Raw genomic sequence first — 24,498 nt, 5'->3', positions numbered from 1 at the left:
ACAAATAGTTCAAGATAAAAATTACAGCAGAGTGTTGAAAAAGCAGCTCTCATAAAAATTCAATCATATGAATGTATAACCAACTTCTCCTCCTGAAATTAAGAAAATTATGTATTCTCTGAAAAATAAATGCTCAACTGGATGTGATCATGTGTCCAGTAGAGAACCAACGATTTGTTTCCATATAATAAACCCTGTTTTATCTGAAATATTTAATGCATCACTAACTCAAGGCATTTTACAGAGAGACTGTAATATGCATTCTTAAATACCTTTACAGGGAAGGTGATAGAGAGATGTCAGTAACTACTGACCTTTATCACAACTGACATCTTTATTGTTAGTATTTGAGAAGGTGATGTATTCTAGAATATGATCTCACCTGAGCTTCAATAATACCCTCAGCAAATGACAGTTTGGATTTAAGAAGAGTTGCTCTTTTGAGAACCCCATTTACAAGTTAACCCACAAAATTTTTCAAGCAGTACTTAATACACAAGAAGCAGAATTAGATCTTTTTGTGGATGACACTAGTGTTGTAATCAATATAAGCAGGCATGCAGTAACAGAAGAAATGGTAAACAATGTTCTTAAAAGTATATTCACAGGTCTTTTGTGAATGGCCTCTTTCTCAATTTCAGACAGGCACAACATATTTAGTTCTGCTCATCAGAAGGTACTACACCAATGACAAGTCTAACATATATATTGATGAGAATGTAAAGTGAAAAAAGCACAATTTGGAGCTCCTAAAGCAACTTAGTTCAGCCACATTTGCACCCCGAATAATTGCAAATGTTGGTAAGAGAGAAATCAGTAATCTGACATTTTGTGTCTTTGCTTTCTGTAATGTCATATAGGCTAGTTTTCTGGGGTAAGTCCGATTTGAAAAAGAAAGTCTTCATTGCTCAAAAATATGCTGTAAGAATAGTATGTGCTGCTCAATCGTGATCATCTCTGAACTGGTCAGGAATCAAACCTGAGCCCCTCGCATAATATTCTGTTACACTGACCAATCAGCTATGAAGGCACACATTATGCCACTTTACTTAAATGATCAGCATGTAGCCTTATTTACAAAATAATTTGTAATGTGAATATAAAATGTCTCATTCCACTTTATTACAATTTATGGTGCAAATGATCCATGGAATATAAAAGTACTTTTCCATCCGAAACTTGCACCAGAACAGCACTGGTCCCATACCCACTGGAATCTGTGTGTAGTTCTGTAGGCACTCTCTCATCATACAGACCAAGTACAGGGTCAGTCATCGGAGCTTTTCGCAGCACACCGAAAGAATCTTGTTGAGCGCCACCACAGATAAATTTAGCATCAGCTTTTAACAACTCTTGGAGTGGCCTGGCTTTGATATTAAAGTCTTTGATAAAACGATGGTAATAAGAACATAATCCGGGGAACCTTCTCACATCTCTAATGCTTTTAGGAAAAGGAAATTTCGTTATAGATGTCACCTTTTCTGGGTCTGGCCACACACATTTGTTTGACACAAGGTGTCCAAATATTTTGATTTCTTTTGCTCCAAAGACACAATTTTTTTGGATTAAGTTTCAGTCCACCTTGTTGGAGACACTTAAGAATGGCCCTCAGTCTTTTTATATGTTAATGAAATGTCTCTGAGGACACTATAATGTCATCCACTTCAGGTGCCTTGCAAGATTACCCATCATTCTTTCGAAAGTTGCTGGTGCATTACACAAACCAAACAGCATTACCTTGAACTCATACAGGCCCTCAGGGGTGATGAATGCAGTTTTCTCACGATCAGCCTCATCTACTTTGATTTGCCAGTATCCTGAGTAAGAGTCCATGGTTGAGAAAAACTTAGCCCCCTTCAGACAATCTAGTGTATTGTCAATTCGTGGAAGAGGGTAAACATCCTTTTTAGTTATCTTATTAAGCTTCCTGTAACCAACACAAAAGCACCAACTGCCATCCTCCTTCCTGACGAGGACTACTGGTGATGAACATGGGCTCTGCGAAGGCTGAACAATGTCGTTCTTCATCATTTTCTCTACCTTGTTGCGAATTATTTGACATTGCATTGCTGACACACGGTATGCTCTCTGGCTTATTGGTTGATGGTCTCCAGTACTAATCCGGTGCTTCACTATCGATTTGTCTAATTTGCTCTTCACCTCTGGATTGAAGCATTCAGAGAATTCTTGAGGAATGGCAAGTAGCTTCTTCTGTTGTTCCTTAGTGAGATCTGGTGATAGTCGTGGTAGAGGATCTTGTCTCTTAGTGGTAGCGCTAATTTCGCCCACAGACTCGGCATGGGAGGTTTCTATGACATTCAGCTGTTCTGCAATTAACGGCTCAGCATTTGCTATGCACTTGCATCTTGGAAGGATCTGCGGTTCTCAGCAACAGTTAACTAACCACAATTCACCGAATCTGTTCTTAAACGAGATGACAGAGGCTGGGATGACCAAGTTATTCTTCAGTGGTATGCTGCTCTTACATTCCACTGCAAGATCCATGGGTTGATGCATGGGATGACACATGACAGTTACCTTTCTAGCACTGACTGCAGGAATGATCACTTCATCCAGCACACATAGTCTCCACACACTCGGATGCGCATCTTCCTGTCCACAATATCTCATCTAGTCTAAAATAATCTTCGAGCGACCACAATCTATAATCACCTGAGAAGCTTTCAAAAAGTCCCATCCGAGAATGACATCATGAATACACTCTTGTAAGACGATGAATTCTAAGGGCTGTGTATGGCCACTTATACCCACACAAATGACATATCTTCCTGTAGGTTTTATGTATTTCCTATTAGACACCTTCAGCAGAGATGTTTTGTTGTTGACGAATATGGTTTTCTGCAACTGGCGGCAGTACTTCTCCGAAATGACTGAATATGATGCTCCAGAGTCCACAAGAGCTTGGGCTGGTCAGCCTTCCATGAGGATATTGATGTAGTTTCCTATCATTTTTGTAGTGATTGACAGTGGAGGATTTTTCTCTTCAGCGACCTCACCTCTAAGGAAGGTCACACCCTTTAGTTTTCCATATTGTGGCGGCTAGATGATCGGCTGGAGCTTCTAAACAGTGATGGAGACCTTGATCAGCATGCTGGGGAGCTTCCTCTCCAGCGGCCAGCTTGCGGTGATGGTGACCTTCATCATCATGCACCCACATCTTCTTGTCATCTTCATCATCCCAGCGTTGGTGTCAGCTAAGATCGGTCTGCTGTCTTCTGGCATGGATGTTATCAAATATCCACCGCTTTTCTCGATGATAGCGCACCACATGTCCCGGTCGTCCATAGTGGAAACATACTGGTTGGTTATCCTGGGTCCTCCAGATGTCAATCTTCCTTGGTGCCCAGGCAGGTTCCTCATGCGGCATTGTAGGAATGTAACTCCGCCTGGGTGTCAATTTTTTTCACCGTTTTAAAGGGAAATGAAGGACGAGAAATTGGTTTCACTGTCTGTTCCACTTCCTCCCTTATGGCCTCTTGAAGCATCTCGGTTTTTTGCTCGCTGCGCAATCCAAGTGCCTTCTGAACTTCCTCTCTCACCATCTGATGAAGAACACTTGTGAAATCAGTTGCTTCCTCCACCACAGACATCAATACAATGGTTGGAAGCCGTTCAAACTTATTGCGTGTAATTCTTTTTTGATGCATCGTCTCGATATACTGGCACCATTTTATGAAGTCCTCTGCTGTCAAAACATCCTTCAGAAGTAGGGCTTGATACACACCCTTCATGAGATGTGCAACCTTATCTTTCTCCTTCATTCTAGGATCCACTATCTTACACAGCTCCAAACTGCCTTGAGTGTAGGATACTGTAGCTTCTCCTGGACGCTGTGCCTTGCACTTTAATTTATCTTCAGCTTTGCACTTCTGTTGTTGTGTGTCGCTGAAATACTTGCACAGATCTGCCTGGAGTACTTCCCAGCTTGTGAATTTCTCCTCCTTGTGCTCATACCATTGCTTGGCAGTGCCCTCCAAGTAGAAAAATATGTTAGCCAAACACACAGTGTCATCCCATTTGTTAAATTTGGCTATACACTCATATACCTTCAGCCACTTGTTTGGATCTTGGCCATCGTCACCAGATAACCTTGAAGGATGTCTCGTGTGGTTGCCATCATCGTAATGTCCTCTTCTTCTTTTGTCTCCGATAGATTGGGATCTGTTGCATATGGCTCGAACTCGCGTTTCTCGCCACGTAAACGACGGCTCTGTCGTGGCCTGATGGAAGCCACTGTGTCGTTGATAATGGGCGCTATCACAAGGTACAATACCCAGCGCCTCCACCAGAATAATGTCACGTAGAAGAAGGTGTAAGTAGATGAATAATGAACACTGACTTCACTTAACGAGGGTTTATTCAGCACTTGCACATACAAGAGCGCGGAGCGAACTGCCTTCGGCCAGAATACATACAGTATATATACAGCTACAGAACATTCCATTACAATGATTCTTGAAATTTGTGGATACTTCTCGAATGTACTCAAACCGAATATAGAAATTAAAATTCTACAGTCCAGGTGAGTTTTGAACTCAACATTCTGCATGCAACAGTTTAATATCATCACCACTACACCGCAGTGCTACTCACCTAGTCATATGACCACCATGGAGTTGGATAACTGTTTTGCATCTATACTTACGTGATTCTTTTAAAATTAAATTTTCAATTTAATGACAGTAAATTTAACCTACGTGCAATACATGTTCAGTAATTGATTTCGTAGATAACAAGTAAATGTTTGACTTCCAGCCAGGTATGTGCCTTTTGATCTGATCCCAATTCACTGTGAGGATGAGTGGAGCTTGTTCCAGACCTTACCACCTAAGAATAATCTGAGGTGGCCCCATGAACTGAAATCAGGACCTTTGCATCAACAGCCAGCAACACTAACACTTGTTCATCTGGGCAGCATTTCTTGGGTAGTTAATCCTGCTGATGGGAGCTTGTCTCCTGAAATACTATTTCTATTTTATCAGCATTGACCTTAGATTTAGGACTCTCTGTGTCCTAGTCCACACACCAACCTAACTGCATTTTTAATGTTGTGCTGGGGACTCCTTTGACAGTTAGATGAATGGGTACAATCCATTGCTAGTTTTTCCCCAAATAAAGTTAGTGCGATTTACCCATCAATCTTTGTTTGTCTAGTTTAACCAAGAAAGTTAATATTGGCATTTTACAATGCTGAGGTATTGCATATAATGTCCACTTCCATCTGATGTGAGCTAACTGTCTGAAATGCTAGTAACTGGAATTCTGATGCTTTAATGTTTAAGCCCTGATGAAGAGAATATAAGCTAATATCTGTCACACAACCAGTCACAACTGATGTGGGCTCATTATACTCTTTTTTTCCCATAAAACAAAAGAGGTGTCATTTGCGTAGCTTACCATGTGTAAGTGACAAGGAGGGGATGGTTTAGCAGTATCATTAATCAACACCAGTGAGAGGAAGGTCCAAAAACTTCAGCAGTCAGTAACACCCTGTATTACTGTACTACTAGTCAACTGGAAATAATATAATTTTATCTATTTTGTACAGAAGTTTTGTGCACTTCTTACAGTTATCTAAAAATAGATGGATGGTGGATGCTTGAGTAAGTCCTTGATATTGTACATTTTCAATTTATTTAGCTATAGTCCATTGTTAACTGAATCATATGTTTTTTAAAGAACTGAAACCACGCCTGTTGATGCCTACTTTGGTCTACAGGGCTGTGTACTTAGAGAAACTCAGTGGCTCAATGCACAGGGACTGTCCTAACTGTTTAGTTGTATTCCCTGGTTACATCTCAAGTATTCACCTTCTCACTGAATTTACAATGCTCCATACAGAGACGTCAATTTATAAAGCTTTTAACACATGATTGACTATATGCCACATTTTAACAGAGCTCATTTTGTAGCCTTTATTCAAGTCAGCTGTAAATTCGCATTGAAATGGGGTTGTCCTCCATTTTAATTGACAAAAATAATAAAGTGCATTAATTTAAAGTTTTCTTTATTATCTGATCTCATCCTCAAGTAGGAAGACATTATCTTTTGGTACATGATTGCTGACTCGTCCATTTTTGATGTAGTGAGTAGCCACATGTTAGTAGATAACACTGTTTTAATCTTTCAGTACATATAGTAAACATTGTTCTCCTTATCTCCCCCCCCCCCCCCCCCCCCCCCTTGCCCCCTCACTTTTCTCTTTCTTATTAAAATACTTATTGTTGTCCTTCAACTAGAGTATGAATGTGAGTGGTTTAATTTTAACCAACATGTAAAGGGAGTAACAGTGATCTGTTCTTGACGATCAGTTAGTAAAAACAAAGACCAGAGAATATCTCATTTATTAAAAGACATCATTGTTCTGAGAGAAGGAAATCTTTAAGTTGGTTTTGAGAAATGTCTCATTGTAAAATTTTTTTCTGTCAAGTAGTGGTCAAAATACTTCTTCGGAGCTAACAAACTAACAGGAAACACAAACAGCTACATTGTTTGGTGCTGGAACCTTAGTAGGACATGCACATGACACAACTGGAATAGATTGTGCTAGTAGCTGCATACAATTATCTGAATTTGCAACTGAGAGGCAAGAAATATTTTGGGGGAGATCATGCATTCCCTTTTTGGACATAAACAGAAAACTTCATGGATTTAATAACCAACTTACTCAGGGGTGCTGCTCCTTGGGTGCACAAGACTTTGGCCTGTGCCTGAGAATCATATTTCCTACAAGCAGAAGTGGAACAGAGTTAATCAAGCTGTGAGAAATGTGAAACTGAAGCGTGCTCATACATTAACCGACAAAAGAAATAGACCAGCTGGCCTATGAAAAAACATGTGTTGTCGATCTAGGCAAAGTAAAAGCTGCAGCTGATCTCATTGTCCCAGACTAATAACTGAATTGGAACTTCACATTACCTACAACTAAAATTGAACTGCAAACGAAACAGAGACTTATTGATTACTTCATGAGAGTAAACAACTGTAGTCACGAAAAATTCTATCTGAAGCATGTTAATTGCAATAGTATCCAAAAATCCATTAAGCGCATCAGATCAGCATCTGCTAGACATGACGGCATTACAGTCCAAAAGAAAAAGCTTATTATTGACACACTATAGCCCACTACAGCAGATATCTTCAGCCACTCCTTAAATATGTGTTTTCCCTGAGGCATGCACACAGGGACTAGTTAAGCCACTACCTAAAAAGTACATTGCCACAGCACCCTCTGATTATTGACATATTTTCATTCTTCTGCACCATTCAAAACCTTAAAATATATACAGGGTGTCAATAATTAAAGTTCCAGTTTCAAAATTCTGTAGAAAGAGAACCACTGCCATGAATAATGTCAAATTTTAATAGCATATTATTAACCCAGTGTAAATGTCATGGAACAAAAACAAATTAATGAAAATTTTACCAGTAGATGGCACTGTAAGCATGTTAACGTAAATGGGGTTGGCTACAAATGATATACGAATCGCCATACGGTGGCTATGGTTTGAGTTGCTCATTACACCATCTGTACTGTTCCATGTGCATAACTGCACAACTTCGACAGTCAACCGTTGTGGCACTATTAGTTAGATAAGTCCATCTGCCAAGGCAAGGTCATACCAGATTGGATGGAAAAAACAGGTTTTATTGTCCTGAGACCAAAAACCACATAAAAAGCAAAATTTCATGGATTTGTAATTGCCTTGGGGCCAAAAACTGCACAAAAAGGAAAATATCAGTTTCTAATTGTTTTGAGACAAGTTGAAATCAAGAAGCAGTAAGTTCCACAACAGATCAGAGTGTCCAGGGGGTTATGTTCAGAATGCATTGCACAGTGTGTGCCTTCGGTTCAGTTACATCCATTATTAGAGCACTGAACACAACATTTTTTGAATAACCCCACAGCAGGAAGTCCCATGGATTAAGATCAGGCGATCTAGATGGCCAGGCTGCAGGAAAATGATGGCTGATAATTCTTGCTTTTTCTAAAATGCCTCTGCAGCAGCTGCATCACTGGCTGTGCAGTGTGTGGAGCAGCGCTATCTTGCATAGAAGTGGTCCTATCCACACTGTTGATGTTGGAATAATGTGGGTGCCCAAAAGACTCTCATAGTATTTACCAGTGATGGTACAGGCAACAGGAACTGTAGGACTCAAATCCTTGAAAAAATACGGCTCTACGTTAAGTGATGCCATCAGATAGCACCACAATACTGCTGTTACCTTTGCAGAGGAAATGGTATGGGTTGGTGCGTGTGCGGATTTTCCATTGTCCATATTCTGCATATTGACATGTCCTTGGATGGGGAAATGGGCTTTGTCTTCCACAGAATGTTCCATGGCCATTCATAGTCCCCTTCCAAGTGGGCAAGAATTTCCAGCTCAAGCATATGTCTTGCTGGCAAGTCAGCAGGAAGCAACTCCTGAACATAGCAATGCAGGATGTTTCATACAACTTTATGCTTCATGCTCACAGGCATGTCCAGTGTTGTGGCAATTCCTCTTGTATTAGATGTTTGCACACTGTCGTTTGACCCCTTCTATAATGCTGTTGTCACATCATCAACAGATGTCACATCAGTTGCTTTTCTCCCTCTGCCACACTGGACTTAAAAAGAACACGTCTTTTCGAATGTTGTAATCAGTTTCTTTAGATCCTTGGCAGATAATGGACTGATGCCTTTTTTCATGCGCATGAGTATCTGGAACATCTGCAGGGCTACTGGTGCACAGTCACTGTTCTTGTAAAAGAGCTTTAACAGCACTGTATGATCTTTCATGGAGACAGTCATGTTGCTACAATTTCACTCGTGCCTGAAGTCTTGTCAGCAATGCATCATGTCCAGCACCATACAGTCACAGTGGATGCAAATAGTGTCAGGTATCCTCCATGGTTTGGTGTTAGGCCCTATACTCTTTTTATTGTATATCAATGATGTGTCATCTGTTTTGTCCTACTGCAAATACCACAAATATGCTGACGACCTCCAGTTGTATCTAAGTGGAAAACCATTAAACCTGGAGACAGCTGTCGAGAATCTCAATCCTGACCTGAGAGCACTATCAAAATGGGCACAGAATATAGGAAGAAGTGGTACTGGTTGGTCATTCTATGCTCATTAGCTCAAAATATCGGGAATCCGTACCATCTTTAATCCTAAACGGGACACGCATCAACTTCACTCCCTCAGCAGAGAATCTAGGAGTAATAATAGATGGAAATCTAAATTTTACTCAGCACACAACTGCAGTGTGCAAGAAGGCATCAGCATCTCTCCATGCTCTACAAAAATATAAAAAGCTCTTCCTGCTTAACCTGAAAAAGAAATTTGGACTAACACTTATACTTCCAACTATTGATTACAATGCTGTTACCTTGCAAGATCTCTTGCAAGAAAGCTCATAGCACCAGGAACTGGTTATGAATGCCTGTCTTTGTTATATCTGTGATGTTTGACTCTTTGATCATATTTCACCATCATATGCACAGCTATCATGGCTGGATGCAGGCAAGCACAGGGATTTTCATAACCCCACCCCCCCTCTTTCTTCTCTACAGTCTTATCAATATACACTGTTCCTCATATCTTTCCTTGACTTTAACACTCTTGTCTGAACAACATGGCAGAAGTAACCATTCCCTTCAGAACAAAATCCTTTTGTCCCACTTAATCATTCAACCACTTTCTAGGAGTCCCTCTCGCAAGGGAACCTCCCCATCGCACCCCCCTCAGATTTAGTTATATCTTGGCACAGTGGATAGGACTTGAAAAACTGAACACAGATCAGTCGAGATTCTTTCATAGTTCCACACAACTTCTTCCAGTTGTGTGGAACTATGAAAAAATAAGCAAAATATACAAACTGAGTAATCCATGCGCAAGATAGGCAACAACAAGGATTAACTGAACTCAGGAGCGCCGTGGTCCCGTGGCTAGCGTGAGCAGTTGCGGAACGAGAGGTCCTTGGTTCAAGTCTTCCTTCGAGCGAAAAGTTTAATTTTTTATTTTCAGACAATTATCAAAGTTCAGGCACTCACACATAATCAACTTCGTTCTCCAAAATTCCAGGACATGTTCAGATTTGCTTGGACCTATGCAGGATTTGACGGTCTACACACGGAAAAATTTGAAAACGTTAAAAACATATGTTTTGACAGAGCACAGGGAAAAGTGTGCGACTGTGAAACTGTTGGATTCATTTGTTGCAGTTTATGTGACAAACTCTTATGTTTTCATCACTTTTTTGGGAGTAATTATCACACCCACAAGAAAACCTAAATCGGGCAACGTAGAAGAATCTTTTTACCCATTCGTCAAGTGTACAGGTTAGGTGGGTCGACAACATATTCCTGTCACGTGACGCACATGCCGTCACCAGTGTCGTATAGAATATATCAGACGTGTTTTCCTGTGGAGGAATCGGTTGACCTATGACCTTGCAATCAAATGTTTTCGGTTCCCATTGGAGAGACACGTCCTTTTGTCTACTAATCGCACGGTTTTGCGGTGCAGTTGCTAAACACAGACACTAAACTTATTACAGTGAACAGAGACGTCAATGAATGAATGGGCAGATCATAACTTTGGGAAAATAAAGAAAAGCTTTTCGCTCGAGGGGAGACTTGAACCAAGGACCTCTCGTTCCACAGCTGCTCACGCTAACCATGGGACCACGGCACTCATGAGCTCAGATTATCCTTGATGTTGCCTATCTTTGCATGGACTACTCAGGTTGTATATTTTGCTTATTTTTTCGTAGTTCCATACAACTTCTTCCTGTTTTATCGATTGATCTGTGTTCAGTTTTTCAAGGCCTATCCACTGTGCCAACTTACAACTAAATCTGAGGGGGGTGGGATGAGGAGGTTCCCTTGTCAGTAGCAATAACCTGACTCTGGAATGAGGGGGGTGCGATGGGGAGGTTCCCTTGTCAGTAGCAATAACCTGACTCTGGAATAACCTCACACATTGTATTAGAGTACTGAGAAGGCAGATAATGTCATATCTACTGAAGGAACAATAATGACTACCATTGTCCCTGTATGCACTCATTATCCATGACATCCTTATTTCCAACTAGATCTTCCTCATTTTCCAGCATTTTTCACTGATGCAGTCTCCTTAAATTTCTGTTTCCCACGACTCACTATATCAGAAATCATCTATTTTTATAGACCTGTAAATTCTTTTTATGTTTGCCATTGTCATTATAGTAATCATCATTATCATTATTATTATTATTATTTCTTTCTTGCCTCAGACATTATGTCTGGTTAAAAATGGAAGGTGACGCGGACCTTGATCAAGCATGACTTCCTTTTAACTGTACGGTATATGTTACATTGCATTTAGGAACTTTTGGGTAATTGAACAAGTGTCAATAATTACAGATTTCTGTAGTTGTAAATATAAGTTTGGATGTAGCTCTATTGCATTGATGTACTGGTGGATATTGTGTGGTATGACTCCTGTAGTTGATAGTATAATTGGTGTAATGTCAACTTTATCCTGATGCCACATGTCCTTGACTTCCTCAGCCAGTTGGATGTATTTTTCAATTTTTTCTCCTGTTTTCTTTTGTACATTTGTTGTATTGGGTATGGATATTTCGATTAGTTGTGTTAATTTCTTCTTTTTATTGGTGAGTATGATGTCAGGTTTGTTATGTGTTGTTGTTTTATCTGTTATAATGGTCCTGTTCCAGTATAATTTGTATTCTTCGTTCTCCAGTACATTTTGTGGTGCATACTTGTGTGTGGGAACATGTTGTTTTATAAGTTTATGTTGTAAGGCAAGCTGTTGATGTATTATTTTTGCTACATTATCATGGCTTCTGGGGTATTCTCTATTTGCTAGTATTGTACATCCACTTGTGATGTGATCTACTGTTTCTATTTGTTGTTTGCAAAGTCTGCATTTATCTGTTGTGGTATTGGGATCTTTAATAATATGCTTGCTGTAATACCTGGTGTTTATTGTTTGATCCTGTATTGCAATCGTGAATCCTTCCGTCTCACTGTATATATTGCCTTTTCTTAGCCATGTGTTGGATGTGTCTTGATCGATGTGCGGCTGTGTTAGATGATACAGGTGCTTGCCATGTAGTGTTTTCTTTTTCCAATTTACTTTCTTCGTATCTGTTGATGTTATGTGATCTAAATGGTTGTAGAAGTGGTTATGAAATTGCAGTGGTGTAGCCGATGTATTTATATGAGTGATTGCTTTGTGTATTTTGCTAGTTTCTGCTCGTTCTAGAAAGAATTTTCTTAAATTGTCTACCTGTCCATAATGTGGGTTTTTTTATGTCGATAAATCCCCTTCCTCCTTCCTTTCTGGTTAATGTGAATCTTTCAGTTGCTGAATGTATGTGATGTATTCTATATTTGTGGCATTGTGATCGTGTAAGTGTATTGAGTGCTTCTAGGTCTGTGTTACTCCATTGCACTACTCCAAATGAGTAGGTCAATGTTGGTATAGCATAAGTATTTATAGCTTTTGTCTTGTTTCTTGCTGTCAATTCTGTTTTCAGTATTTTTGTTAGTCTTTGTCTATATTTTTCTTTTAGTTCATCTTTAATATTTGTATTACCTATTCCTATTTTTTGTCTGTATCCTAGATATTTATAGGCATCTGTTTTTTCCATCGCTTCTATGCAGTCGCTGTGGTTATCCAATATGGAATCATCTTGTTTAGTGTGTTTTCCCTTGACTATGCTATTTTTCTTACATTTGTCTGTTCCAAAAGCCATATTTATATCATTGCTGAATACTTCTGTTATCTTTATTAATTGGTTGAGTTGTTGATTTGTTGCTGCCAGTAGTTTTAGATCATCCATGTACAGCAGATGTGTGATTTTGTGTGGGTATGTTCCAGTAATATTGTATCCATAGTTTGTATTATTTAGCATGTTGGACAGTGGGTTCAGAGCAAGGCAGAACCAGAAAGGACTTAATGAGTCTCCTTGGTATATTTCACGCTTAATCTGTATTGGCTGTGATGTGATATTATTTGAATTTGTTTGGATATTAAGTGTGGTTTTCCAGTTTTTCATTACTATGTTTAGGAACTGTATCAATTTAGGATCTATTATTATTATTATTATTATTATTATTATTATTATTATTATTATAGTTTGATCCATGAATGATGGCATTCACGCATGTTGAGGCATGGACAAGGATTGTGTTGATGATGATTCCAAGTGACGGTATGCGCATGTGTGTGCTTTCTCCTTGAAGAAAGCATATATCCTGCAAATTATGTCTCTAGTTTTCTTGTGCGGAATGTATTACTTATCACCACCATCAACCATGACAACTCACAACAAATGGCATAAAAATTCAACAAAGAACTTACTACGGTAACACTTAATGCTTGCATTAGCTACAGCATTCAGAGCAGAGTGCTTGGATCACTACTGAACTCTCATTTGCCATCAGAGAATGCGTGATGTAGGTGTGCATAACAAGCCTAAACTCAACCACCATCGTTCGTGACTCCAACTATAGCGGTGATAGTAGCAGCAGCAGCAGCAGCAGCAGTAGTAGTAGAAGTACTGCCAGTGTTAACATTATTAGTTCATAACAAAACACTCAGATAAGAATGTATGCCTACATTGTTGTAACAGTTTCATTGTCCCATGTGGCAGACTGATTGGGTTGAAGGGTTGTGTGAGATAGTGTTGAGAGAAATAAGGTGGAGTGAAGAGTAGTAACAGTGAAATGGGGTAGAAATTTGGCACCAGTGAGTAGCAAATGGGGTCCATGTTCCATCTGGTACACACAGTAGGGCTGTGTGTTTTAGCTTGTGTTTGATACTCAAGATTTGCTTGCTATGATCTTTTCTCTTCACAAATTCATGCAGGTAGTTGATTCTACATGTACTTTCTCATTTGGAGTTGATGTGCTTTTCCTTCCATTGAGCCAGATTTGAAAAAAACTCTTCCATGTAAAGCAAAAAGCAAATCAAGATGATACGATGATTCTTCCTTAAAATGTTCTATATAGAAGTGATAGCCCTGGTTCCTGTCAGACCTTGTGAAGTTAAGTGCTGTGAGACTTGGCTAGAACTTGGTTTGGTCACCGTCCAGATTTGCTGAGTGCTGTTGGCGAGCAGGGTGCACCCATGTCATGTGGGGCCAGTTGAGGACTACTTGATTGAGATGTAGTGGCACTGGTCACAAAAAGTGATAACAATTGGGAGTGTGGTGGTGTGATCATGTGCCCCTCTGTATCTGCATCTGGTGATACCTAAGGGCTGAGGATGATGCAGCAGCTGGTCAGTACTGTTGGGCCTCCCAAGACCTGTTCGGATGGTGTTTGTTTGTTTATATACAGAAGTTTATTATGATTGCCAAGAGTGATGTACCTGTACCAATCACCATGTTCATAAATAAAGACACTCTAACAGGGAGGTATTTAGAGGTCCAGATATGGCCAGACATGTAACCTGTTTCAGAAGTGGATTTATGTTTGACAAGTAGGTGTACCACAGGTACAAATAGTAGTAATTAAGTTGAAAGAGAGACTGCATCAAAAACTATGTTTACATCATTTCTGAAATTCTCTGGTTTCTGTATGTTTCTTAGGATATTCCCTTGAATGACTTGGACGCAATTATGAGTTTGGTTGCCTGCTTGTCTCTCCTCTCTGTGAGGCTGTGACCAATGTGAAATTTTTGCTTTTGTTCGTACTTCATCTGTATGAGTGAAAAAAGAACTGTCTTAATAAGAAAAAAAGATAATGGCAGTCTTATGCATGACATATTATATTTAGCTTTTACTGGAGTTATACAATTTTGACTTTCAAAGTTACAAAACTATGCTGTATTGAACATCCAGTATCTCTGATAAAGCTTAGTTGCTTGTGCAGTATCAGATTCAGATATTTTTCTAAGTTTATGTTGTCAGAGTGTTATATTGAAATTCCCTGTTGTTGTGTGTGACTGAATCTGTACACGATTATCAAATTTAAACTTATAATGAACAAGCTGCATATTTGCCTACCCTTTACATTGCATTTGTACAGTCACCTAACATACAAGGCTGGAACCTTCAACATCACAGCACGTCAGCAATCGTTGGTTAATATATTAAAAAACTAAAAACCCGTTCGATTGCAAAATCGAGGCGGGTTTTTAGTTTTTTAATATACACGGCTGGAGCTTATTCCTTGCTTTTGTGAAGAAATGTATATAAGTGATGAAACTTCCTGGTAGATTAAAACTGTGCAGAGCAAACTCAAACCTAACTCAGTCCCTTTCGTGGACAGTGCTCTTACAAATATGGTTATCCACCTACAACTCGATACCTGACCTCAGATGTTCACTTTTTCTGGTAGTTATCTCCAAATTTTCAAACTTGACTATGTCAGGTAATGTATTTATGCGAGGCAGTTTTCGTTTTGCTGCTGTGATCAGAAATAATTGCATGCTGTGTAACTTCTTCACACTGGTGTCGTTCCACTTTGTTTTTAATTATTATACTTCAGCTTGGCAGCACTTCACAAGCAGCCTGTTTGTGCAAATATAGTGAAATTAATTTTGTATTACTTGTTCTACTTGCAGGCTTGCACTTCAAAAGAAGACACTGTTTTTTTGGTCCACTGGCACACACAGATGCAGATTTTCCCGATTATTAAGTTCTTCAGAAGTTTCGACAGCTTTGCGGCCATTTTATTTTTCTGTGCATCCTGACCTCTTTGGTCAGTATCCAACTGAGAGGGTAAGATTAGCTGATTTTATTTTGCTGTGAATTTTTCCTGTCATTAAGTGTAAATTAAAAGCATGTGTTTCTAGGTTGGCAGATGACACAGTGAATAGCAAGTAGCAAACATAGAACAAAATTGTTGAATGTGTTGGTATTATAGGTGTCAGATTCTGAATTAATAGCACTCTCAGGTTAATCTTTGTTCTTTTTTTCCAAGAAGATTTTTCTGAATAAAAAGAGTAATATTTTTTGGTGTTTTGTATGATACGTGCTTGGGTTCTTGTTGATATATTTGTGTTAATAATGATTTTAGTTACTTACTCTTGATTCAAAGATGATCTCTTTGTTTAGAACTATGTATGAAAATTGGTTATTATTATCGTGTTGGAAAGTGAGAAAAATTCCAGTTTTTCAGGGAAGAGCCGCCAGAGTGACATTTAAAGTGCAGCAAAGCTATACTGGAGAAAATAATTAGGGATGAGATGAGATATCATACATTACATATTAGGCAAATTTTTAATTAATCCAAATACCATTCAACAAATATAGTACAACATATGGGAATGTAGTAGCAAGGGTACTCCGAAAATCATTTCTTAATGACTTTAATATTACAGGGCAGCATTTTCCAACAATGTAATTGCACAACAACAGCCAAAGAGTCACGTTTACTCTCAACCAGTATAATATCATTGATGATTAAACAATGCAGCGTAACTGACGAATTGCTGATTTTTTATTTTTCAGTCAGATGATGTTGACCATACGCGCATCTGCTCTTAACGCCATAATTCCAAATTTTTAGTTATTTACCATGAAAAAATTATCTAAAACAATACCGCGTATGTGACACAGTAAATAAATAGATGGTAATACTGCAGAACTGTAGAGAATTAAATACTGCGTATCTGTAAACAATACCGTGTAAATACAAAAGCGCAGTCAGCCACAGCACATTGTTACTGGCTTATTACATATTTAACAGTGCTCGAAAGTGGTTCCATGCTTGTAGCTTCATTCATGATAATGGACAGCGATATAGTTGACGATCTTTTTACTGAAGAACAAATTGTTTCTCAGCTGAAATCAGCTTATGAAAGCAGAGAATCGTTTCTGAGAGTGACTGACAGTGGTAAGAAAATTGTTTTATTTTTCACCTTTGAATGTTAGTAGCACTGCAAGTGTCTTATTGTGATATAAATTGGAAAGCCCCCACTTCACTCGTTCTGTGCCTTATTCATTTCTGCCAAAGATTTGTAGACTGTCCACTTTCCTGTAGGATCTCATGTAAACGCAGAACAAGCAATAGGTGAGAAAATCCGTAATGCTGAAGTTACATTTACTGAAGAAGAATTAATTTCGTATATGGGGTTCTCGGTTACTGTTCCTGCAACATCTAACGATGCAGGTAAATTTTCTTGGGATGATTGTTAATAGTATTACTGATGCTGTTGTTCTCATAAATACATGAATTTGAGCTTTGTCTTTGTCTGCTTAAATTAATTTTTAAATATTTTTCCATCTAGAAACTTCAGTGGTTGTATCCAACAATGCTCAAAATGAAACCTCAGTCACAGTTTCCACTAGAGACAACAGTACTTCACAGTCATTGCTATGCGATCATGCTCATTGTTTGCCAAACACTCTGGATAAATTATTGGAAGATTATGGGAGCAATAATGATGCTGACAGTGAAGGCCAAGAATTTTATTGTGATGTAAGCAGTGTCAGGAAAAGGAAGTCTAAACCTCATCCTGAAGATTGGAAGAAAAATGCCAATAAAATTCTGAGAATGCTTGGACAGACGTGTATTGGTTACAAAAGAAGTAGAATTGGTAAAATCACTCATGATACTCCGAGAGAGGCACAAAAATTAGGTCCAACATGTACTTCGAAGATGCACCAGAGATCTGTTCAAAGGAAGTGTCATCAGTTTTCTGCTGACGATAGGCAGGCAGTATTTAACACATTCTGGGAAACGATGTCATGGGATTAGAGGAGGGTTTACGTTATAAACGTTGTGGACATAATTCCAACCAAATGTCCGGGAAAAACACTGGCGAATCCAGCTGAAAAGGGATGCACATTTATCATTTGAAAAATGGGCTGGGTAAACATAAAGTATGCAAAAAGATCTTTCTCAATACTCTTGGTATTAAGGAATGGACTGTTTGATATTGGCTGTAGTTGCATAAAATTTTGATCTTCCAGTATGTGAAGTTGTATAGTTGCTCTTACAAATTGCAAAAGTTCTTTAATACTGCGGGTCACGTGCACCTTCACTTTCACAACTTTTTGATCTTCAACTGTTACAGTTATAATATCTTTTTTGTTGACACTCTGGTGAGAACAGTCTATTTATCTTCCAGATGAAATGACTGCATTATTTGAATTTGATCTGCTTCTACAGGATGACCATAATAAGGATCTGGTCTTCCAACTGGGGCAGAGAAGATAATCAATATTTCTTATGGCGCTCCTAGTCATTTTAAAAACAATTACCACAGACAACAGCACACTTAATGTTTCCTTTATCACTGTGATAATATAAATTGTTTCTCTTTGCAATCTATATTCAACAATAAAGTTTTAATCTTGTGCTCCAGAATCTGTTACACTATTGTCCATCAATTAGTGGTATATAAGGTTTACCTCTCTCACAACTGCCGACACCTTTTTAACCTTGAAATCTCAATTTCACCATCTACTGCACTATTTCTATACTAACTCTGCCTCTTGTTGTTTCGGATTACATTTATATTTTAGGTTTTCCTTCTCTGATCTCTATCTCACTGATCACAACTCCTGCACAGTGATGTGCTGACTTCTTGAGTTTTTTAAAAATTCATATGAAGATGCACTCCACCATCTATCACCTTTCACATGAGCCTCAAATACAGCTTTAGACCACAATCTGGAGGATTCTTATATCTAGCTCATAAACTGCCCTCTTACCGTTTTGCTTTGACTCCCATGGATCTAGTCGAGGCATAGTCCATATCAGTTCAGGCAGGCCAAGAAAAAATCTTACCTTCATAGTCTTGGATGTTATTGAATTTAGCATTTGTTAAAATGAAGGACTAAGTTTTCTCCAAAAACATTTCCACTCCGAGATACAGCCTCCCAAAGATGACACTGCGCATACCATTTTGAAGATGTGAATTTTGGAAAAAATTTTAAAATCCTGTACCTCTGGAACAGTTCTAGATATTTCACTGTTTTTTTTTTTTTTTTTTTTTTTTTTTATTTGAAAGATAATTGCTTCATGATTACAAAGAAATGCTCCTTTTGGAATTATCTGTCAAAGTTGTTTTACCATAGCATTTATAATTTACAGAAAAGAAATTTTCAAAAATGCCAATTCATTAAATTTTGATTTTGTTCTGTTGATTAGTACCATATAGTTCTACATTCCCTGAAAACAAGAGCTTCCACTTTTAGGTTGAACAGGTTTTATAAACAATTGAAATTTTTACCATACATAAAGCCTGTTTTATTACCACATTATCACATAACAGGCTCACAAAAATCAAAACCTAGCCTTATTTAACATAATTTTAGTTTTGAAAGAAACTCATTTTTCAAACATTTTAAATGGTTCCAAAATGTATGTGAAAGGTCCAAAGACTTAAAGGTTTCAATTTATACAACTTCTGTGCACTCTGTTTTGTACTGAAATCAGACAGCCAGTGAACTAAATCCTGGTTCCACTGCTTCAGTATCTTCCTTTGACATAGAGTGATGCCTTCCTGTTGAATTAATAGGAACCGGAGCACTTACAATCTTCAAAACATTGTGAACAGGTAGTGAGCACTGATGACTTTGTTGCTGTCCTTCAGCTGGAAACTATATCCAGCAGCTGGTCCAAGCGGTAGCATAAAGTTCACTACAATTTAACTCATAAATGGTGTCTGTTATTTCTGCAATCCACCAGTCACAGTCATACACACACGCCACAAACAACCCCCTTCTCTGGTTGTGAATCTGAATATTATCCTGCTGTTTCTGAGGTGTTGGCCAAATGAACGAAATTACTTTTTTCTTGCTCTTTAAAATGCATGCAATATGAGTTCACCCATCGCTTCGAGTCCAAAAATGTGTCTTCTGAATTCCTTTCACAAGAGTAGTTAGGACCAATCTTCTTTTTACTGCTCACAGAATTCTTCGATTTCCTCTTTGGACAAAAGAATGAGGGCTGTGGATGTGTAAGTTTTCACGACTCGCGTAAAATCCTCAGCATTCTGAATCGCAGCTGTATATGATCTGGAAAGGTTATGTTTTGTAGCATGGTGCTTCAGCAGGCATCCTACACCATTGCAAAGCCCCTTCCCATGGCCAGTAGCACCATATACCCCATCAGTTGGCACAAGATACCCTCAGACTTCAAGAAGAATATAATAATTCCAATCCCAAAGAAAGCAGGTGCTGACAGATGTGAAAATTATCAAACAATCAGTTTAATAAGTCACGGATGCAAAATACTAACGCGAATTCTTTACAGACGAATGGAAAAACTGGTAGAAGCGGACCTCGGGGAAGATCAATTTGGATTGGAACACGTGAGGCAATACTGACCCAATGACTTATCTTAGAAGCTAGATTAAGGAAAGGCAAACCTACGTTTCTAGCATTTGTAGACCTAAAGAAAGATTTTGACAATGTTGACTGGAATACTCTCTTTCAAATTCTGAAGGTGGCAGGGGTAAAATACAGGGAGCGAAAGGCTATTTACAATTTGTACAGAAACCAGATGGCAGTTATAAGAGTCGAGGGGCATGAAAGGGAAGCAGTGGTTGGGAAGGGAGTGAGACAGGGTTGTAGCCTCTCCCTGATGTTATTCAATATGTATATTGAGCAAGCAGTGAAGGAAACAAAAGAAAAATTCAGAGTAGGTATTAAAATGCTTGGAGAAGAAATAAAAACTTTGAGGTTCGCCGATGACATTGTAATTCTGTCAGAGACAGCAAAGGACTTAGAAGAGCAGTTGAACGGAATGGATAGTGTCTTGAAAGGAGGATATAAGATGAACATCAACAAAACCAAAACGAGGATAATGGAATGTAGTCGAATTAAGTTGGGTGATGCTGAGGGAATTAGATCAGGAAAAGAGACACTTAAAGTAGTAAAGGAGTTTTTCTATTTGGGGAACAAAAGAACTGATGATGGTCGAAGTAGAGAGGATATAAAATGTAGACTGGCAATGGCAAGGAAAGCGCTTCTGAAGAAGAGAAATTTGTTAACTTCGAGTATAGATGTACGTGTCAGGAAGTCGTTTCTGAAAGTATTTGTATGGAGCGTAGCCATGTATGGAAGTGAAACGTGGACGATAACTAGTTTGGACGAGAAGAGAATAGAAGCTTTCAAGATGTGGTGCTACAGAAGAATGCTAAAGATTAGATGGGTAGATCATATAACTAATGAGGAGGTATTGAATAGGATTGGGGAGAAGAGAAGTTTGTGGCACAACTTGACTAGAAGAAGGGATCGGTTGGTAGGACATGTTCTGAGGCATCAAGGGATCACCAATTTAGTATTGGAGGGAAAAATCGTAGAGGGAGACCAAGAGATGAATACACTAAACAGATTCAGAAGGATGTAGGTTGCAGTAGGTACTGGGAGATGAAGCAGCTTGCACAGGATAGAGTAGCATGGAGAGCTGCATCAACCCAGTCTCAGGACAGAACACAACAACAACAACAACAACAACAACAACAAGTGTGCTGTCATTGCGCCACAAGATGCTTTTATGACAGAGTATTGCGTGTTAAAATCTGACACTGTATGCCTATCCCCATTAATTATATAGTATGTTTCCTTGATTGTGCATACAGAAAACAAAACCAGCATATATATTGTACAATAATGCATGTGTAACCATTGTTCACCAGTTAAACTTTTTCTTTGGTGTGCAATTGAAATAAAAATGTGAGGAGTCATTGGATGTGTGATCAGAGATAATTGCTCGGCAGATGTTCCAATTCCACAGACCCTATTTGATACCAGTGTATCGTTGCATGGCTATAATACATTTGTGAATTCTGATGATGACTTCTTATTGACAGGGTGACGACAAGTCATCAGTCTTTCATGGATTGCAATAGTATTTTCAATGGTGTGCGTGATTCAAGTGACACTGGGCTAGCACTCAGGAGGAGCAGTGTTGAAATCTATATCTGGCAATTGAGATTTAGTTCCGTCAAACGGGGTGATTTTGGCCACCTGGACAAATTCGGACAGTATGGCTTATTTGCACTTTGCCACTGCATAGAAACAAAGAGTTACTTATTTTAACATCCATGCACCAGTTATTTTACGCGCAAGATTGCATTTATTACTTTCCACAACTTTTATTTTGCGTCAATTGTTTCCCTAGGTGAATAATTGATGAACAGTCTCAGTGTTAAAAATCCATGCATTATTGTAAAGTATAAACTTTCTATTGTTGCGCCGAGTGGGAAGTTATCGTGACTGTAATTTTCGACTCGCACAGTAGCTAACAGCATTGAGACAATTTCTGCACAAGTTTGTCGAGTTTCTCGTGCAAGGTTATAAACTAGCGACGGTTTTTTTATAACTGTGTACTGTGTGGGGTGATTTTGTACAATGCCAAGAACGTATAAGAGAAGGAGAGGTGCTACAGTACAGTGTAATTATGACCCAGAACTTTTAGATAAAACTGTTCCTGATATTCAGGGTGGTAAATTATCGTACAGAAAAGTGTATGATTTGTATGCTATACCTAAATCAACCCTACAAAATAAAGTGCAGAAAGCACATCCGAAAAAAATGGGAGGACAGCCAGTGCTAAATAAAGAAGAAGAAGAAGAAATGTTGAAGCAAGGTATCTTGAGGGCTGCACATTGGGGGATTTCCCTTCTCTAAATTGGATATTAGACATTTAATTAAAGGCTACCTTGATAAATCTGGCTGAAAAGAAAAGAAATTTCGTAATAATTTGCCAGGAGAAGAATGGTTGCATTTGTTCCCCAAACAACAGTCAGATCTTTCCGTTCGCTTAAGCGAAAATGTTAAACGAGCTCGTGCCAAACTTATCTGTAACATATAAAATTCATTATATCATTCCATATCACTTGTTCATAACAAAGGGCTACCTTAAAATGTGTAAAATGTCACCAAAATCAAATAAAAAACATGTAGAATTTTTAAAAAAGGCAGTAACTCTCCGAATTCGCCCTCTATATGCTGTAGCTTCGGACAGAGATTTAAAAAACATGTGCATCCAAAATCACCCCAATCCATGGGGTGACTTCAGACACTTTATTTAACTGTCTCAGATAAATATACCTACACATAAGGTTTCTGGTTCTGGGATATATTATTCATTACACATATATCCTACCACTCCCATAACAATCAATTTAATCTAACAATATATACGAAAGTTACAATCAAAATAACGACAAAACCGTCCGAAATCACCCCATTTGACGGTTCTTCTGTATTTTTCCAGAATCAATTATGTACTCGCTTAGAAGGTTCCTTTGGAAAAAAATACTGCTAATTTTCTTTCCCATCCTTGTCCCATCCAAATTTTTACTCTGACGCTAATGATTCTTGTCATTCTTGGGATGCTAAACTTATTTTCCTTCTTTTTCAAACAGGAAAGCTGACAGTACATATCATTGTTTGGGGGAAAGGGGGAGGGCTATGTTCCTTAGAGGCTTCTTGTTTGAATATAGGCCACCTTCCATATCTGCACACACCTTTGCCTCTGAACCAGTATTCAATCCAGATGCCATTGGTGATACTGGAATTACTACTAGAATGACCTGAGTGACTTAAAGACTGGTGGCAGCATTGGGCCCACAGTGAACTCCAACATAAAGAGACAAGAGGCCTAAGGTCCACAGAAGTCACAAATAGCTGGCACTGAGCCATGTAGTCTGGCGATGGCCTATTGGTGTCTTCTGCAGGTAGAGTGTGAATGCATAATGGGGCTAACACACCCTTTGTTTTCTAACTGGTTGCAGTGGTTACTGACTTGATCTGTGTGCAGTTGATGTATGTAGCTACAAATATGGTGACCATTTGCAGAGACCACAAATTTGGGGTGGCTAAAAGACTTAACATAGTGGTGAGCGTCTGTCTGTATGTCTGCCCAAAACATCAGCAGGACCAGACATCTCTTCTGTGACTGTATCACGTGGGGTAGTGCTTGCGAGGTTTCTGACATGTTTCCTACAACAGATGGAGGATGGTACAGGAGACCACAGAAAGAAGGTTCCCACTGGTATGTGGTCTTCCCACCAATGCCTTCCTGTAAGTACTCATAAATATGACATTGATGTCAGTGACAAAGATCCTTGCATTGCCTTGAGTATGTGTGCCATGAACACCATAATCATCATCTTAAATTGGGACTGGAGTCATGCAGCATACACTGTTTTAGATGCAGAAACTGCTATTACTTCTGTGATGTGAACTGTAGGCTATTATTTGCTATGTTACATTGTTCCCAGGGCAAACATTTATTATGACATCAGCACCACAAATGTGGCGTCTATCTTGATGGAAACCATAAGGTGATGAAAGGGAACTTTGAAAATGTATCCATCATGGCAAGTGACAGTGCATTCAAAAATAGATCTGTGAAATAAAAAATGTAGGCATTCCAGGGTTCGTGTTTTGTAGGTCACTGTTGCTGAGAGTTCCAGAGGGAGCATTAGGCAATGGTTGACTAGAACATGGGAAAGGAATACAGTAGAAGACGGATGGGTAGCTTTAAGAGATGAAATAGTGAAGGCA

At 38.8% G+C, this 24,498-nt stretch overlaps 1 protein-coding gene across 1 annotated transcript in view; it reads left to right on the top strand.

Moving 5' to 3' along the window:
* LOC124595974 (T-cell activation inhibitor, mitochondrial-like) overlaps positions 1-24,498 on the top strand; it is a 338,719-nt gene that overhangs the window by 11,531 nt on the left and 302,690 nt on the right. The window contains exon 2 of the mRNA XM_047134917.1: positions 15,591-15,747. Coding sequence (XP_046990873.1) covers positions 15,591-15,747 — 157 coding nt within the window. The remainder of the gene's footprint in view (positions 1-15,590; positions 15,748-24,498) is intronic.

This window comes from Schistocerca americana, chromosome 2 (assembly GCF_021461395.2).
Source record: "Schistocerca americana isolate TAMUIC-IGC-003095 chromosome 2, iqSchAmer2.1, whole genome shotgun sequence".
Lineage (NCBI taxonomy): Eukaryota > Metazoa > Arthropoda > Insecta > Orthoptera > Acrididae > Schistocerca > Schistocerca americana.
Note: the sequence above shows the minus strand (reverse complement) of the source record. Positions and strands in the feature narration are given on the sequence as shown.